Source organism: Polypterus senegalus, chromosome 8 (assembly GCF_016835505.1).
Source record: "Polypterus senegalus isolate Bchr_013 chromosome 8, ASM1683550v1, whole genome shotgun sequence".
Taxonomy (NCBI): Eukaryota; Metazoa; Chordata; class Cladistia; order Polypteriformes; family Polypteridae; genus Polypterus; species Polypterus senegalus.
The window spans coordinates 79,628,745-79,646,793 of record NC_053161.1 but is presented as its reverse complement, the minus strand read 5'-3'; the positions used below and the strand labels follow the sequence as shown (position 1 = coordinate 79,646,793).

Sequence of the window (18,049 nt, the reverse complement as noted above, 5' to 3'; positions counted from 1 at the left end):
TTTATTTTGGCCATCAACGTTTAAAAAAAAAAAAAAAAAAAAAAAAACACTACAAAAGTAAAGCTAAGCTCAAATCTTTTGTGCTGGTCTTAATCTAAATTTACAGTGCTTTTCAGATTACTTATGTATGCACTGATCAGTCTCAACATTAAAACCACTGACAGGTGAAGTGAATAAAATTGATTACATTGTAGCAATGGCACCTGTCAAGAGATGGGATATATTAGACAGCAAGTGAACAGTCAGTTCTTGAAGCTGTTGTTTTAGATGCAGGAACAATAGGCAAGCATAAGGATCCGAGTGACTTTGACAAGGGTCAGATTATGATGGCTAGGCAACTGGGTCAGAGCCCCTACAAAATGGTAGTTCATGTAGGTGTATTCCCGGCTGATCGGTATAATATATATGGAGGTTATAAGTATTCCCACTTGATTACGTGGGTTTTCTACAAAAAGTACTGTTTTCCTTCTACATCTCAAAGGCACAAAGAGTAGTGTAGCAGCTCTAAATTGGCCCAACATGAATGTGCCCTGCAATGGAAAGGCACTCCATCCAGGTCTGGTTCCTGCCTGGCACCTACTGCTATTCAGATACACAACAGCTCTCTGTGACTTGGATGTGGACATGTGCGCTGGAAAATAGACACATTATTATTACCACTCTTCTCTAGCGGGAGACACAGTGGCATAGGAGTTAACATTGCTCCTCCACAGCTCCAGAGGTCTGAATACAAAATACGTAGCATACACTATCTCTGTAGAATTTAGGTATTCTTTCCATTTTCTCATGAGGCACTGATCTGCTTCCAAATACATGGATGCTAATTTATCCACCCACACTAAATTATAAGTGTAGGCGTATGAGAGTATATAGTTAAAAAGCAGGTTCAGAAAATGGATGGAGAGATTGATTGTACTGCAGAGGGAGTACACAAACACAAATTAAATTCCAAGCACCAAGAAATAAAGAGGGTCTTCCTCAAAATAAGAACTTTCTTTAATACTTTTTAAATTTAACATTATACCTTGTACCTACAGGTTAGGTACAATACATTAAAGAGATGCCAAAATTGTTTAATCATTCCTTAAAGGATATTGAGAATTTAAAAACAATGTATAAAGTATATTAAACAGTAAAAAAATAACGAAGTGATATCATAAACATTGCTAAACAATACCAGGACCTTTGCAAAAATCAATGAACACCATAAAGGATTATAACTGGTATATAATGAAAATCAATTTGTAACTCAACTGAAAGAGTTAACACAACAGCTGCATAAGGGCTGGTTTTAAGGGATGCAAATACACTGTGGAAAAAAAGACTATAGGGACACAGCAACCTAGAAAAAGGATTGGAGAGTTTAAATTGGCTGTTTGTGGATTGGCATGTGATTAAGGCTGGCTCCTGCTGTGTTAACCCCAGCATATACACTGTTGTAGAGAAAAGGAAAAAACATCTTTTTTGTTTAAGAAGATAATTAAACAATGGTCAAAGTTGGAAGAAATTTTCCAAGACTTAAAATTAATGACATGCACTTTGCTAACCCAGTGGTCTAGGTAACAACTGCAGGGATCCCAAGCCTATACTAGCTACAATGTGTGCAAGATTGGAATCTAGCCCTAGGCAAGACATTGCAGGGCAAATACATGTGCTCTTCTGAGCGAGGAAAATTCAGAAACATCACTTGACCTAACAGCATGTCTTTGGATTGTGCTATAAAGTTAATATCTCACAGGGAAAAGAAGACCAGGAGAATATGTAAGCTCCAAAAAGGCAGCTTGCCAAACAGTAATTGAAAAAGGATGTGTGGGCCGTGAAGTTCAACTACTGTCCTCCTTTCACCAGACTGTAGCTACAGTTTAGGTAAAATATTTACTTTGATTAAACACATTTTCCCTGAGGGTTTCAAACTGAGGCTCTGCTGTGTCTAGAAATCTTTAAAGTGAGAAAATGAGAGCACGTCAATGTACTGGTCACTGTGCAGTTAGCAATATAATGTCAGACATTCAATATGATCACAAGTAGCTCCAAATGATAAAACATTATTCTAGGTATCTACATTTTTAGATATGGCCATACTTACTCCCTCAAGCAAATTTGCAGGTGCTGTTCGGGAACCTGTAAGCTCCTGGATGAGGAATTCTGTCCAGTCTGTGTATTTTTCCTTGATTGCTTGGAGAGACACAAACAGAGAGACAAAAAAATAACAATGACTTACTGTATGTGAGATGGTCCAGATTTTATAACAACATAAAAAAAATAAAAGATAAAAGAAGAAGCCCAATAAAAGAAGAAGCTAATGAAGCAGAGATAAACTTGACATTGAGGAAAAACAAAAACAGCTTTTAAATTTCTCGAGGCCTGGTGGAAATGATGAGGATTTGAAATCTTCCTTAGATAAGAGATTACTTTTATTTTGTGTGAAATATTTAAAAATTGGGGTACAAGCCACACAATAAGTTTTATTCTTGAATCCTGCTTTTTGGTTCATCTCAAGAACTCCTTGGTTGATATTTTCATTACAAAACTTGTAAACTGCAATAGCTATGTCTTACCTTTAATCACAGAAATGCAATCTTCAGAAACCTTTAAAAGCATATTTACTGACAATTTTTTTTGTTACTGATAATTCCTCTGTCTCCCCTTACCCACAAGTCAAGAGCCTGGGTGTCATTCTTGACAATACTCTTTCTTTTCAGTCCCACATCAATAACATCTTCCGGTGTGCATAATTCCACTTGTGCAACATTAATCGTATTCGTCCCTCCCTCACTCCCTACACCACTGCTATCCTTGTTCATAGCCTTGTCACTTCTCATTTGGATTATTGCAATGATCTTTTCTTTGGTCTTTCTCGCAAATCTCTCTATAAGCTTCAACTGGTTCAGAATTCAGCTGCCTGCATCATTACTAGAACCCCCTTTTCACCATATCACTCCCATTTTGCAGCAGCTTCATTGGCTTCCAGTTCGGTTCCGAATTCAATTCAAAATTCTCCTATTAACTTTTAAGGGTATCCACAACCTTGCCCCCTCCATATCTGTCCGACCTCCTCCATATTGTCATTCCCTTCCGCACCCTTAGATCCTCTTCCTCCATTCACTTCACTGTCCCCTTCACCCGTCTTACCACTATGGGCAGCGGAGCATTCAGTTGCTCTACTCCCCAGCTCTAGAACTCATTACCATTGGACATATTGATTCATTCTCACTTTTCAAATCTAAACTTAAAACTCATCTGTTTAAGACTTTTTTCTCTTTGATTACAACTGCTCTGTCTGATTTTAATTTGTATTTTTAGTTTATGTTTAAAATGTGATTGTCATCTATTGTTCAGTGGCCTTGAATGTTTAGAAAGGCACCTATGAATAAATAAAACGTATTATTATTATTAATTATGACAGATAAAACCTGCACTTAAGGGCATTTAAATAAACATTCATGCTCAGAAAACTCATAGGTGTCCTTCTGACATTGATTATTATCTCTGCAGCAAATGTAAATTTCTTTTTTGGGATTATGGAAAAGGGTTTACCCAATTTCTTAAAAAACAGTACAATAAATGTGAAACACAGTGTGCTATGAAGGGATCTCTTTAGAAATAAACACCATATTGGCTGGGTTTAAATAATATGGGTATATAATATTCTGTGATTATATCACTTTATGTTTTAACACAAAGGACGGTAAAAAAAATAGAAAATTTCAATGAAATAAAACAAACTGAAATTTGAATCACTTGTGCACTGTACAACTTAAGAATACTTCATATAATATATACCACTGACTGGAAGCTCAATAGCAACTAAACTCAGCCAAGAATAATACTTTTCTCTTTCTTTTTGTTATTATATACAACATAATGATAATTCAAAATTCTGAATTTTAAACAAATGATAAAAACATTGCTAAAAAAATGACAAATAAGACGAACAGTTTGTAAGGCTAGCTACTTTCTACTGAACTCAGTCCATGAAAAGCTTCTTTTACACTAGTACAGTGTCTCAGGCCCACCTATCTGCAGACTGGGAAGTAAAACAGGTGCAGTAGATACGCAATTTATGAACATGTGTTATATATTATTATTAACATTATACTGTAACAGAGGCAGGTAAAGTTACTTTGATTCACAAAGAGACCTGAAGGTGGGAACTGACTCAACATTACTGAGGTTTAAAAGCCAAAGCTTTAGAGACTAAGCTACACTGCCTATGAGCTGCCATACTGCATACATTTTTTCACTGTGGCAGTGCTGAAAAAACAGCATATCTGAGAGGTCCTAATTATTTATTTAAATACATAAAATCAAAAGATTAGGAGATGGACTTCGTACAGGAGCAAGGAGGAAAGATATCAAGAAGCAAGCAATGCTTAGTGCTTAGGAGTCTTTTAAACCAAAACACAACCTAACATGGAGGTCTTTGGGATGTGAGTGGAAATCCAGAGCACTCGGATGTAAATCTACACAGACAGAAGGAAAAAAGACAATGACTGGGATTTGAATGAAAAAACTCTAAAGCACTAAAGTAGCAATGAGCTATTTCCATAGAAACATGCATTAAAATGGTTTCTGAAATGCATTCCAATACACTACAATATTTATACAACATTTTGTGTAATATACAGTATAGCCAGCCCGCGGCATACCATACGCCGCATAATCAGGCCGGTTTTTAATGATTTTTAAGCACAGGGAGAAAATTAACATTTGAAAAATCGGTAATGTAATAAATCAGCAAGAAAAGCAACATTATAACAATGCACGGAACGAACCAACACAGTAAAACAGTTTGCTATGGTGCACGCGATCGTGTGTCGTAACCGAAAACTCGGTTTTTAAAGACTTCTTACTTCATTGTGTTTTAACCTCAGTTGTAAAGGATTGTTTTGAGGATCCCATGGGATACCCCTCGCAAACCGTTTAACACACTGCATATGGCGATTCACCTCCGCGAGAAACATGCTTCTATGAACAGTCAACGTGGCTCAGAGGTGCCTTCCGGCGTGCTTTCCATGGTTGTCTTGCCTTAGTGAATTATATATATAGATATCTAAATAATCAAAAAAAGAAAGTTTATGAATGCAGTCATGCTGGAAACATGGGCCATATACCTGTATAACCAATACAATGTAAATTGACATTCTATGGATGATAGCTTAATAGGTTGCAAAACAGATAGATAGATAGATAGATAGATAGATAGATAGATAGATAGATAGATAGATAGATAGATAGATAGATAGATAGATAGATAGATAGATACCCAAGGGGAAATTCACAAACAATAACAACAACTTAGAAAAAAGTCATAATTACTTTAACCACAGGTTGGAATAATTGTAAAACCTTGTTGGTAAGGTATACAGTATTTTATAAACATTTCTATATCTGTGTATGTATTAAAAATAATGCTGCCACCAGCTACCATGACAGAGTTACACAGAACACTGATTCCTTTGCAGAAAAGCAATCAAATGTGCATGCTGTGAAATGCAATCAAACATTTCTGAAGAATCACATAAATGGGAGCTATGGTTATGGAGCTAATTCATGGTAAACATGGCTATTTTCTTCCCTTGTTTGATATGTGACCTTGGAATGAGAACATAAGGAGTATGATAAATAAGAACAGTCCATTCAGTACATCAAGGTCAATTGGTTAGCTAATAGCTAAACTGCCCCAATATCTTGTCTAGATGTTACAGAACTTTCATCTTCAAAAAAAAACTTATGCTGTATATAACATTTCAGCTTTAAATATTTTTTCTTTAGGTGTATGAAATACAGAAGTAGAAACAAATCTGAAGAGCAATACTGTTTAACCTTCTCAGGTTGGCCATTTTCACAATATTGTAAAAGCATTGTGGTCTAACTTTCAATTACAAAATATTCCCGGCTTTTAATCCCTAACTAATTACTTAACTAAATAAAATGGGCACTGCTGCAAAGAAATTGGAAGGCTTAGATGCTTACAATGTTATTAGTATTACTATAATTATTTTTTATCAAGCTATCCCTATATATAATCTTCATTTGGATCTTGATCTTTGTTTGTCCGAGAATGAATTAGAAGAAGAAGCACTAGATGGCAGTAGAGAGACAGCTAAAACATAGGCATTGCATTAAGAATCTCTTCCAAGCTTATACTACTGATGACTGTAGTATGCCAGTCACACCTCAAAACACAGATATTCAAACTACACAAATTGTTGTGCTTTAAATTAACTAAAGAGATCTTCATTTAGATCTTGACCTTTGTTTGTCTGTGAATTTCACACATGCGTAGACCATCTTCAAGTTTAGTACGTTGTTGTTACTCACGGATGTCAACAATGTGCTGGAATAACGAAAGGGGTGGTGGACAGTGTTATGCTGGTTAGCTCCTGAGGCCTGGTTAGAGAATGAGATTGCCGAAGATAAAAGGTACATGCCTACGTAACATATGAATGAAAGAAAGACAGTGGGTAAAATGAATGACAACATAACAGCACATTACGGAAATTATTATTGTTACGTTGTAGCCAGCGAGTGCTGCGCGTCTCACAGTTGTACCGTGGCTTGCTCACATGTCAGTGAAGTGATCCCTATTTATGCTTTAAAGAGCCTGGATACCTATGTGTCCCCCTTTTATAACCATTGCTCCGTGTATATTGCCTTACTCTTTGGATTGCCACAAAGCAACCTGCGAGATTGGAGAAAGGTTGAGAAGAGATCGTGAGAGGAAACGACAGCGTCGTGAAAACGAGACAGACTGTAAACGGACAGAAGCAGAAATGCTCCTACCCCACCAAATAAATACGATTCAGCCAGTGATTCCGAGTAGGCCGTTCCTATTAAATCAAAATCCAAGGGTTTTCTTTTGTGATTTTGTTTCCCATATAAAAAATCATAATGCTGTGCGACGAAGGGCCCAGTTCACGACTGGCAGCCGCGTTTAAACAGGGAGCCCTTCACAGACTTTAACACGTGCAACATAGTTGGCCGCACATGGCTAGTTATATATATATTGTTCTTTTCAAACTTCCAATGTCACTTGCCCCATACCTCATATTTTGTCAAGAAAAAAAATTACTGTTAACGTACAAATAAAATCTAAGCTAAAATAACCTTATATACTGTAAATGAGAGATGTTCTACATTCCATATACAAAAGACAATAACATTCAGGAGTTCAAACGAAATAGTGATGTGAAGGACTCTTTTTCTCCTAAATTACATTTTAAAGCTGCCAGCTAGAAGCAAACACATTTTACACTTTTGGTGGTATCACATGGCAAGAGCTAAAACTGAGGGTGTCAAATGTAGAGTAGTCAACCTGAGCAGCGCACAAGTGCTTGAAATGAGAATGGATATTGTTCAGAACAGCTCTTAGTGTTTCAGAGTGCTGTTTGCCCACCAAAGGAAACACAAAAACATATTTAAATCAAAGCACATGTACAAAGCTGTTGTGGAACTTGTTACTATGAATGTTTCTGGACTAACATTGTTGCCTGTGGATAATCTGGAGCTCTTAATGCTAAAATCTAGCAGCCATTTTAAAGGAAGTAAAAAAAACAACCAAAACAAAATTTCTTTAAAACCATTCAAAAGCTGCACTGCAATTTCTCTTGTAATTCTATGCAATGGCATGTTGTTTCTCATTTGAATTCACTCCCGTACAGTTTCCCATTTGAATAACTCAAGTCTTTGAGCACCAAACACCTTCCTGTTTTTTCTTAATCACATATAATATTGTGGTTATTTGTAATTCATTATTCATGAGGGATCTTCATTTGATTTGATTAACAACAGACAACCTGCTGAGAACAGAATAGGAAAATATACATACAGGAAAAATGATTTACTCCCTGCAGCTATAAAAATCATAAATAACGCCCTCAGCAGACAGCAATGCTCCAGCAACTGAAAATGAAACTTAATTTGAAAGAGACATGCTGTAAAAAAAGTGAGACTCTCCAGTAAGGAATAAAAACAACACTGTAAATCATCTTCAGTAATGGAATGCATTTGGCACCAAGTTATACAGATGAATAAAAAGTGATTGTTCTGTCAGCTTCTGATGCTCCAACTTCACACTTTGTGACCAAGGTCTTACTGCATTATTATTTTTTGTTGTATATTACACTGCACTATATTAAAAAATAATTCATTTTCTAAATCCACCCAAACAAATTTGACAGTGGCAGCCAACCTTGGCACAATCAAACCAAAGGTAGGACGCAACCCTGGTTGAGTGTTCAGCCATGACAGGGCAATTCATGCACACAGTCACAGTCATTCACACATTGTTTTTAAATGCACTCTGTTGCATTCAGGGTTAACTGTGTATTTAAAAAATGGAAAATACAGCAAATCTTACTAACTCAACCCAATAATTATTATAGACAATAATGTTATGTTATTTTCTAACCTGCTTAATCCAGGCCAGAGTCACAGGGGAGCCGGAGCCTATCCCAGCACTCATAGGGCACAAGGCAGGAAATAGCCATAGACAGGGGACAGGGTGCCAGTCCCTCACTGATAGATAGTCAGTCTATCTATGTATCTGCTAAACTTTAGTGTAAAGAGAAAATACAGTTAATCAAATCCTCGTTTAAAGACCTAGCAGGCTGAAATAGGCCAGCTTCTTTCCATGAAAATCTGACCAATCCATTAAGACATGAACACTCCACTGGACTTTTGAACCTAAGCTTTATTCCTTGCTTTGATTTATGTACAGTATTTACATCAAACTGCACCACATACTAGATATGTCATTAAAACAATATCCCAGTATCCAATTCAATCAACACAATTTTTCTCTAAATACCCTTTTTCCTGGATTCTCCACACAAAACAAGGTAAATTCAAAACAGTAAATGAAACAGTAATTGAGGTTTCATTGAATAGTTCTCTGTTTTATGACAGACAACTTAGAAAATTTCCCAATGCTTTTAAAATGAGTTTTTCACATTTGTAAAATTTTAACGGTGTATTCTATTTAGGATATCTCACTGAAAATGGAACTTTCCTGGTAAAATTTCTTGAAGAATAAATGTAGCAAATTTCAGCAAAGCAGGCCAACTGGGAGTTTAGTTCTCTAATGAGAACAGACAGACAGACACGCATGATGGCTATTCTGTAGATGACTTCACATTTTATGTTAATGCTACTAAAAATTAAGCTACAAAACATTTATATTAATATAAAACTCAATTTTTGTGAAAATGCATTTAGTTTTTATGCTGAATTTTATTCCTATTTCTAAACACATTGCAATTATACAACTAAAACTTGACAATAGGTTCTTCAAGAAAATAACCATAGCATTGATGAAAAAATTCTTTTTTGTAATTATGAAGAACTATAGTGTACAAATGCACTTGTATGAATTTACACACTTTTTATCTTAATGGGAGAAATTAGCTTTGTGGTGAATAAACAACACATTTGGTTACTGGCTCAGCTAAATTCCACAGCTCATTTCTGCAGTTCAAGAGAACAATCTAAGTAGTCCTATGTTTTCCTACACTGAGGCTCCAACCACATTTAGTGGGTACTTTGAGGAGGTCTTATCGGCAAGAGGAACACAACTAACATTTGACAAATCTTAGGAATCCTGGAAAGAAGGTTTTTGCAAAATCTGATGTATAGGTGAGTGAAACGGAATACTTAGAATTTATTTTTCAATGTTTACATTCTATCTCCAGTAAACAGTGTTCTATTCAATTATTTAAGATGAGTAAATATTTTCTGTCTTTGTTCCTAATACACTCGTAGGATGAATATTATGACTTAACCACTGCACAAACATACACATATTAAATTTAAGTGTGTCACGTAATAAAACTTCCACAAAACTTTGTGTGACTGCTACCATTAAAAAAAAAAAAAAAAGTTTTTCATTACTCACTTTTTTATTTTGTATAGTTTCTGTTATTTTGAAAAGTCTATTGTCATATGCATAGTTATGAACCAGCTTTATGGAGATATATTTAGAGTGAACACCAGGGAAATACATAAAGGTGTAACTGTGAACTTACCGTTTTTATCTTCCACTGCAGCCAGCAGAGCCGTGAACCAGAACAGTTCCTCTAGATTCCAGATCTGACCTGCTAGTAACACCAGTTAAGTACGTTTTATCCATTACCCAAGTCATAAGGTGCAAAAGACTATATTGGCACCATCATTCATACTGGGCTTAGGTGGATTCACTAATTAGCCTAACCTGCATGTCTCTGAGTGTGTCGGAAAATGCCGTGCTTGAAGGAAACACATATGTATGTACAAAGGGAAGTCATTCAATCCCAAGGTCCTGTAATTATGAGACAGCCCCAATACACTATGATTCTCCTTCTTCAACCAAAAATGATTTAGTACAATGCATAGTATGCACCATCTTAAACAATATTATTTGACCAGTGCATTCAAAATAAACAGCAACAACTAAATTTGAAGTTAAGATGGATTGAGAGAAACAATCAAGGTATTATTCTGAGCTCGCTGGGATAAAAAAAACTTTTAAAATCCCATTTATCAGCTTGCCAAATCCCTGACCTCAGGATTAATTTCACACACGTGAATATAAAATCGACACATTTTGGAAGCAGTTTTTATTTATTTTTCTATACCAGATCATCTACTGTATATTCTCTGCATTGATAGTGACAAGTCTAAATATCACTGTCTTGTGTTCTCTTTTTAAAATTGGTGAAATAACCTTGTCTAACTCACCAAAAACTAAAAAGACATACACTACAGAACTGAAACTACCCTATCTGTCTTGAATAAATTTCATTACAACAATACTGAAAAAGTATGACAAAAAAGGTTAACAATAATTTGACAGAATACAATGTATAGGTGACGTTATATTAAAACCATCTAGCAGCTAACAATTGCTGAGATTGATCAACAAGTCAAACACTTTGTCTAACAACCTACAAATCCAGATCTCAATGTCTATTATTTGGAAAAAGACTTCAAAATGTCACAATGCATTTATATCTTCAAAAAATATTCACTGCTCTCAATCTTCATTAAGAAACTGACATATTATCTTAAAAAAGGCCAGAGGCTTTACAAATGAAAGGAAATAAACTAGCACAGTCAACACTTACATTTTACTTAGGACCCTTGATGAAAACCAGACATATCAAGATCTTACTGACCTGAAATTAAATGCTAGATGAAGCAGTGATATAATCATAATAAAAAGGGCTCAACTATAAAAGTGGTTTAGCTTACTGAAGGAAATCTTCTCAGCTAAAAACAATTCTTCACATCAGTTATACGGTATGTGTTGGTCATGTACTTCAGCATAGTGCATTGGAATTTGGCTACAAGGAGCCAGATAAAGGCTCTAATAAATGAAGACTGGATGAGAAGTGAAAAAAGCGGAGTGTTCCTATAATTTCTCAGCCAGTAGGAGAAAAGACAAATCGAATGTATAAGAGAAGGGAACCTTGCGTAAAAGAGATCTATTTGTCTTTTAATGAGCGTGCATTTTCTTGAAATTGATCCAAAGCTTCTTGGAGAATGTGGCTGGGGCTATGGATGCTCTTATAATTCCTACAAAATCAAAATGTTAGTGAGTATGGACATATTCATAAGTGAGCCCTGTGAGAGACTGGTAACCATTCAGGGTTGGCCCAATGAAGCCGGGACTGTAATGCAAAAAGAGGGTTCACGTAATGGTCAATTTCTATTGATTTTATTTTAAAAACCAGTAACAGCACACTGCACAATAACGTGCAGTGAATACACTTGACTTGAACATTCATAGTTTTAATACTCTTTTCTCTGTACGTTGAACATTCATTTGCTCAGAGGTTGATGTGCTTGCTGCTTCCTGAACAGCTCTTCTTTTCTCCACCCTAGAGGCCCGTTTCTTCTCTTCTTTCATCGGCATCTTTTTGCGTTAAAACTGATTAAATCAGTGTTTGTTTTGCAATTACTTAGTACAATTTTCTTAATTTTTCTCTTAAGCTGGCACTTATGTCTTCAATCTGCCTCAAGAATGATTTAAGATATGAAGAGGTAGAGGAAGTGACGGCGAAGGTGGTAAAGAATGATAATGGTGCCCATTCGAATGTGCCGCACAGCTGCCCTGCTGGCCGCTGCCGAGACTTGATTCTATAATAAAATAAAATAAAATAAAAATAAAAAGAGGAATAACTTGGATGTCAATCATCACCCCGAAAGCGGATAGTAGACGTCACGTTGTATATTTGCACCAAATTTCAGGTTAATAGTTCAAACGGTTTGCAAGCTCAGGTGGTTTAAAATCCTAGACAGACAAACAGAGAGCCATTTAGTGTAGCATATTATATAAGGAGATGTGTGCCAAAGTGCCCTCCTAATACATGTGTACTATGAATAAAAAGCAGTGATTTCTGTCAAATACAAGCACAAGCACAAAAAGCAAGGAATTGTATAAACAAGCCACTGTGAAGTTACTAGAGTGTACTATATAAATCTTGATTATATGGTTTAGGAACTTAGTACTGAAATCAGTACAAAAAGGGACTCTCTCCTTATAATTAACTAGTATAGGTGCAACAAGCAAATGTTTTTTGCAATTCAGAATATAATTATAATTATAAATACATTTACTTATATAGCACATTTTTTAATAAAACACAGAACCAACTATGAAATAACAACAAAATAAAATAAAAACAAGAAAACCAGCTATTAAAATAGCAACTACAACTGCAAACAAAATTAGTGAAAGAGTTAAGACAAGAAACTTTCTAGTAGAAAGAAAGGTTTATGGGTCTGTTTTGAAGGAAGATACAGGGAAGAGTAATCTGAGAAGAAATTAGAAAAAGAATTCCAAGGCTTGTGGAACAGGGCACTGTCTGTGGAACTGCTTGCAGTTTAGCGTCAAAGCACACAAATACTTTCAGAAACTTTGTAAGTGTGAAGGAGCTCAACTAGATAAATACGACCAAGCAAAACTTTGAAGATGGTAGATAGAGGGTTTGTAATTTATTTTCTTGTATATACTGTATTAAAGAGACTCTGAAATCCTATTAGGGTTGTGAGGCATATTGGTACTTGAAAAATACCAAAAAACACAAATTTAAAAACAGTATGGCACCAGCATTTGGGGATTTTTGGTACAGGAAGTAAATGTCAGTCATTCTCTCAATCCCTCAATACTCACTAGTGAAGAAGTGGAAAAACGTCTGTTTTGAAGATGTCACAAAAATGAACCACACACTTCGACATGACCAACCAAACCCATTGCTTCAATCGGAACAGGACTTTAGACAGAAACAGTACATAGTAGGACACAATGGCACTGCACACCAGACAGGCTGGGATACAGTTTGGAGTTATTCATTATTTGCTTCAAAACTGGTACTAAGGCCCAAAAGTTGATATTGAAGTCAAAATTTTACTACAGATCCATCAATGCACATTTCTGTTATGTTTGAAATCAGAATTGGCAGAGTGAAGACAGAAGCATGTTCATTCTATAGCCAAAGTCATACAGGATTGGTGAATTAAGTCTAAATTGTGTGCAAGTGTTTTGTGTTAGAGACAGCTCTGGTAAGGAGTGGTACCCCATCCATGACTGGTTCCTACTTTGTGCTCAGTGCTGACAGCATAGGCACCAGTTCCCTGCAACCTTGTACTTGAAAGAATATAGAGGGATAGATTTACTGAAATAGATAAGCAAAACAAACAAATAAGGGCTAAGATTAAGAAAACAGTTTAAAAAACAAAGCTGATTGGCCCTGTGTGTGCAAAACCACAAACCTTGAGGAATTCCAAAGCACCTAATATTACAAAAGAGTTATGAGATTCACAAAATAAGACTTTGTTATCTGTGTGATCACACATTTTGAATGCAATAAAGGATTCATACAATAAAACATTCAAGCTTCAGCCTCAGCTATTTCACTTTCTTTACCCAATTTCACAGAGGTTTGAGTTAATTGAGTAATGACACTTGAGTGCATGTATACTATCGTATTACCTACCAAATGCATCCCTCAAATAATCCAGTGATGTTGTACAGACGCAGTAGGTCTCTATGAACAGCAAAAATGTTTGTCAAAGTTGCTAAATAGAGTCATTTATATGCATGTACTCATGGAGGACCTGAAAAATGCATCTACATTTTTATTATTTCCTGACATTTTCTGTACAGCTGAGCTGACCAAGACACACATAATAATTAATGCTTCACCAAATTTAAAATCTAGTCATCAACATGCTTTAAACACACAGAACAAGAGTATCAGTGAAAAGGAACTCCATTTCTTTATCCATTAATGTATTTTACACTCACCTAAAGGATTATTAGGAACACAATACTAATACGGTGTTTGACCCCCTTTCGCCTTCAAAACTGCCTTAATTCGACGTGGCATTGATTCAACAAGGTGCTGAAAGCATTCTTTAGAAATGTTGGCCCATATTGATAGGATAGCATCTTGCAGTTGATGGAGATTTGTGGGATGCACATCCAGGGCATGAAGCTCCTGTTCCACCACATCCCAAAGATGCTCTATTGGGTTGAGATCTGGTGACTGTGGGGGCCATTTTAGCACAGTGAACTCCTTGTCATGTTCAAGAAACCAATTTGAAATGATTCGAGTTTTGTGACATGGTGCATTATCCTGCTGGAAGTAGCCATCAGAGGATGGGTACATGGTGGTCATGAAGGGATGGACATGGTCAGAAACAATGCTCAGGTGGCATTTAAACGATGCCCAATTGGCACTAAGGGGCCTAAAGTGTGCCAAGAAAACATCCCCCACACCATTACACCACTACCACCAGCCTGCACAGTGGTAACAAGGCATGATGGATCCATGTTCTCATTCTGTTTACGCCAAATTCTGACTCTACCATTTGAATGTCTCAACAGAAATCGAGACTCATCAGACCAGGCAACATTTTTCCAGTCTTCAACTGTCCAATTTTGGTGAGCTCGTGCAAATTGTAGCCTCTTTTTCCTATCTGTAGTGGAGATGAGTGGTACTCGGTGGGCTCTTCTGCTGTTGTAGCCCATCCACCTCAAGGTTGTGTGTGTTGTGGCTTCACAAATGCTTTGCTGCATACCTCGGTTGTAACGAGTGGTTATTTCAGTCAAAGTTGCTCTTCTATCAGCTTGAATCAGTCGGCCCATTCTCCTCTGACCTCTAGCATAAACAAGGCATTTTCGTCCACAGGACTGCCGCATGCTGGATGTTTTTCCCTTTTCACACCATTCTTTGTAAACCCTAGAAATGGTTGTGCGTGAAAATCCCAGTAACTGAGCAGATTGTGAAATACTCAGACCGGCCCGTCTGGCACCAACAACCATGCCACGCTCAAAATTGCTTAAATCACCTTTCTCTCCCATTCTGACATTCAGTTTGGAGTTCAGGAGATCGTCTTTACCAGGACCACACCCCTAAATGCATTGAAGCAACTGCCATGTGATTGGTTGATTAGATAATTGCATTAATGAGAAATTGAACAGGTGTTCCTAATAATCCTTTAGGTGAGTGTATATTTAAGGTGTCACCAATTTTCACTATCACAAGAGCAGAATTTCACATCATTAACAGTTTTGGGAAGGCTCAGTGCTGAAAAGGGGCTAATAATCAAAAATGAAGTGTCGCAAGAACCTAATAAAGAGACAGAAACTATACACACATTTTTCTGATATGACTTCAAAAGTGGGCTATACAAACTTTGCATAACACACTATACAGTACAACCCCAAACACTATTTGAATTTTTAAATGTCATATGCTTACTGGCAGCTGGCTACAAGGATACAGATGACTATAAAGTACTACAAACTGGAGCTGAACCCCGTTGTATTAATACTGTAGATGTATTTTTTTAACTTCCAAATGTATTGTTCTGTACATTTATAGTATATATCCAAGAACATCTGTTTTTAAGTAGGGGTGCAGGGTGAAGTATTTATGTTTAATTTAATTCAATACACAATATTGCAATGGGCATGTGACACACTGAACAATTACAACTGATAATGCAAAGTACTGATTGTAAAAACATATACTGTAGATAAGCTGATTTTAAAATGTCAAACCACCGTCTGTGTGTGACTATAGACATCTGTCCGTATCAGCACCCTATTCATCTCCCTGCCTTGGATCCGTTTTTTCCAAGATGTGATACAGTCCCCCACAACCCTGAACTGGAATTAGGCTATAATTTTGAATTTGTATGTAAGTATTAGGCACCTTTATTGCAATCTTAGATAGTGACATAAAAAATGTATATACCATCTAGGGATCATCCATCATTACACTGGGATTAAGCTGCTGCACTTTCAGTACTCAATATTGGATATCTGTACAGTCGTTTTTACTATTTTTAGAAACGGGAAAAAAAGGAAACAACAGAGGAAAATACAGAAAATACTTATCTTGGGGAGTACAACATTGTCTATACATCTATCCATCCATCTATTATCCAACCCGCTATATCCTAACTACAGGGTCACAGGGGTCTGCTGGAGCCAATCCCAGCGAACACAGGGAGTAAGGCAGGAAACAAACCCCGGGCAGGGCACACACACACACTAGGAACAATTTAGAATCACCAATTCACCTAACAAGCATGTCTTTGGAGTGTGGGAGGAAACCGGAGCACCTGGAGGAAATCCATGCAGACATGAGGAGAACATGCAAACTCCACGCAGGGAGGACCCGGGAAGCAAACCCTTCTCCTTACTGCGAGGCAGCAGCGCTACCCACTGTGCCACCTTTCCGCCCCACTAACAAATATGTTTCCGAAAATGTTTCCAATGGTGTTTCATGAACAAATGATACGTAGCATCTGCTCAACTGTGCGCTTCAAACCCTTTGATGAGTGTTCTTTCTGTCAGGCTTCACCATTTGCATGTCATTGCCTGCTTGGGTCATCCTGCATTTCCATAACATATCTATCAGATCAGAAAACAAAGCAAGGACCATCAAGAAAAGTAAAAACTTGAAATACCATCTGTCATTCAATTTTAGAACCCAAGCATTCTATAAAATAACTGTAAGGAGCTGGAGCCTATAGCAGCAGCATGAGACATATGAAACAATTATATACGGCTGGTATGGCACACTCAGACACATACACTAAAAAAACTTGCTAATTTATTTAACACAGAGATCATATTATCAGGAATAAACAGCACATGATGATGAAGACAGGAGTTGAATCCAACTGAAACATGACATAATTTCAGTTGAACTGTTGATGACTTTCTACTCCTAATAAAGCGATGTCTTTAAGTATAAAAACTTAGGAGACTCTATTTAGACCTTGATAGATAACTACAAAAAAGTGCGTGTGTAATACTTCCAATCAAAGCTGGACTGTTAAAGACTCTTTCTACATTCAAACCAGGCTACCATCTCAAAGTCAACAGCAGCCAGTCAGACCCATGTATGCACATATGTTTGCTGGGATTTTCCCATGGATTCCCATTTTATTTACATTTTTGAGTCCATACTGCACCCAAACAATGTAAATAACAGATAGACAAGCAGACAAGCAATGAAATTACTGGCATTTTTGCCTAACAAGTTTCTTCCACACTAGTTAAGCTCCCAGGAGCCAATATCTTTTTCCCAAATGCTGAATCTTTATAAATAGCAAATACTTGCACCCCTACACACCAATTATCCATCCCTAATGTTGGGGCAGGTTTACCACTTTAATTCATCAAAACAGAGTGTAGCAAAGAGTGTTAAATTCTTGAGGTTTAAAAACATCAATCAGTGCTTCATAAGGATTCCAATTTAATAACTAAACTGTTAAAAACATTTCAATAAACACTCTGCAATGGTAACTGATAGTTCCATTATAATGCAATAATCTCTGTATGCACCACAGATACACATTCATCCATCTTGATTAATTGAGTGAGACCAAACACAGTTATCTTAATCATCCATGACACACACTCGTTGAAGGGCATCTTGTATTAACAACGCTTATCGAAGAATGCCTTTCATGAGAAAACAATCATTCAGGGAAACAATCCAATAATTAATTAACCTACCCATGTACAGCAGCACGTTACTTCTTGTAA

General features: G+C 36.6%; 1 protein-coding gene across 3 annotated transcripts in view; it reads right to left on the bottom strand.

The window, feature by feature from the left end:
• sfmbt2 (Scm like with four mbt domains 2) overlaps positions 1–18,049 on the bottom strand; it is a 428,667-nt gene that overhangs the window by 178,621 nt on the left and 231,997 nt on the right. For all 3 annotated transcript variants that reach the window (XM_039761324.1, XM_039761326.1, XM_039761325.1), the window contains one exon: positions 2,087–2,175. In XM_039761324.1, coding sequence (XP_039617258.1) covers positions 2,087–2,175 — 89 coding nt within the window. The remainder of the gene's footprint in view (positions 1–2,086; positions 2,176–18,049) is intronic.